General features: G+C 37.9%; 1 protein-coding gene across 1 annotated transcript; it reads left to right on the top strand.

Annotated features, from left to right (window-relative positions):
- Positions 1–156: 156 nt before the first annotated feature.
- Positions 157–1,354, top strand: LOC111702266 (uncharacterized). The gene is made up of 2 exons (XM_023473902.1): positions 157–493; positions 964–1,354. Exons 1-2 carry the CDS (start codon positions 162–164, stop codon positions 1,028–1,030), a joined length of 399 nt encoding a protein of 132 aa, XP_023329670.1. The 5' UTR covers positions 157–161; the 3' UTR covers positions 1,031–1,354.
- Positions 1,355–1,574: the final 220 nt, after the last annotated feature.

Here is a 1,574-nt window from a genome sequence, read left to right as displayed (position 1 = left end):
CTCTCAGCTTTAATTAATTTCATTTTCATTTGAATTTTGCACGCTTTAAAACCTACCCTTAATCCCCGGCATGCTATTCTTTAAAAATAAACATTAAATTTAAAAAAATAGACTAAAGATGATATTTCTCCATGTCATTCTTAAAACTTATTCCAGATAAAATGAAACTGTTTGCCTGTGCCATTGCCCTCGCCCTGTTTGGCCTCAGCTCCGCTGAGTCCTACGAGGATGGAGATGAGAGGCTGGGATATGTCTCCGTGGGTAGTTCAGGCGCAACCTCCCTTACCTTTAACGCAACCTCTATTCAGAACGCGGTCATCCTCGGTCTTTTTATCCTCGTCCTTGCAGCTCTCATCCTTCCCCTGTTCGGTATAAGTCTGGCTAGTCTTTCTGGAGATAGCGGGGATACTGGATACGGATACGGATACGAGCAACCAGCCTATGATACTGGATACGATGCTCCCGCTCAGAACTATCAATCCTTCGCTAAGAGGTAATCAATCAAATTATTTCAGGTGCGGGTGAGTACCCTGAAAAAATGTCAGAATGCGCCGGATTTGGTTTGAAATGTCTGATCGAATATTTATCCGCCGTGGCGGAATCTATCATGGCCGATGAAAATTATCGATCTGAGAGAGCTCTTACCGTGGATCTTGGGGCGGATGTTGGACGTACTCTCGCCACAAATGCGGCTTATATACTTCCTGCACTAGGAGCTCTTCTTCTTGTTGACTCAGCAATATTTGGAGCATATGCGGATGAGAATGATAAGCTTAATCCTGTCTCAAACTTCTTTTATCACACTAAACGAGGGTTCAATTCTGTCCGCTCAAAATCAGCTTTACTCCGTCCTTTACGTCCTATACGTCCTCTCCGAGTTGGAAGGTTGAATTTACAAAATGTTGACCGATAAATTTTTAAATTTAGTTTTTTGTTATTCATATAATATTAATTTTTTTCTAGATCTATTGAGATGGCTGTTCCTGTTCTGGATGCTCTCAACAAAGCGAAGGAGCAATATGAATATTAAATCCTGAAACCCTACTCCAGGATATTTATAAACAATCTACTCCAGATGTTCTCCGACCCTGAGCTAACCGAACCCAACCCGAAAGCACGGCAAACAAGTACAAATCGCAGGGAAACCAAACTACAAACTGACAAAATACCACACGAATACGTAAACTGAGCACTGCTCTAGGACTCATATATATAGAAGTGATTCTTATCCTAAATATTTAGGAAAACTTATATACTCCAGTTAGGAGGGTTAGTACGTCAGATTGACAAATATATTAAACCATGCATTATATGATTTTCATGTTTATAGTTTAATATAATTATTTTTGTTTTTGTTATAAAAAATTGATTATTTTTGAAAGATTTAAGAGGTTTACAATTTATTCGTATTTTTCATAAGATTTTCTTATTCAAGTTTGGTCGTCGTTGAATGGTTAATTATAAGTGTTAAATATCTGTGTAAATTATCAACAAGGACAACATATATTGTTCAAAGCTATTTTCCCCCGGATAACATGGAACTTTAAAATCTTCTTTTATTTACACTAGTAAGA

Source organism: Eurytemora carolleeae, unplaced genomic scaffold (assembly GCF_000591075.1).
Source record: "Eurytemora carolleeae unplaced genomic scaffold, Eaff_2.0 scaffold499, whole genome shotgun sequence".
Lineage (NCBI taxonomy): Eukaryota > Metazoa > Arthropoda > Copepoda > Calanoida > Temoridae > Eurytemora > Eurytemora carolleeae.
This window is presented reverse-complemented; position numbering and strand designations above follow the sequence as displayed.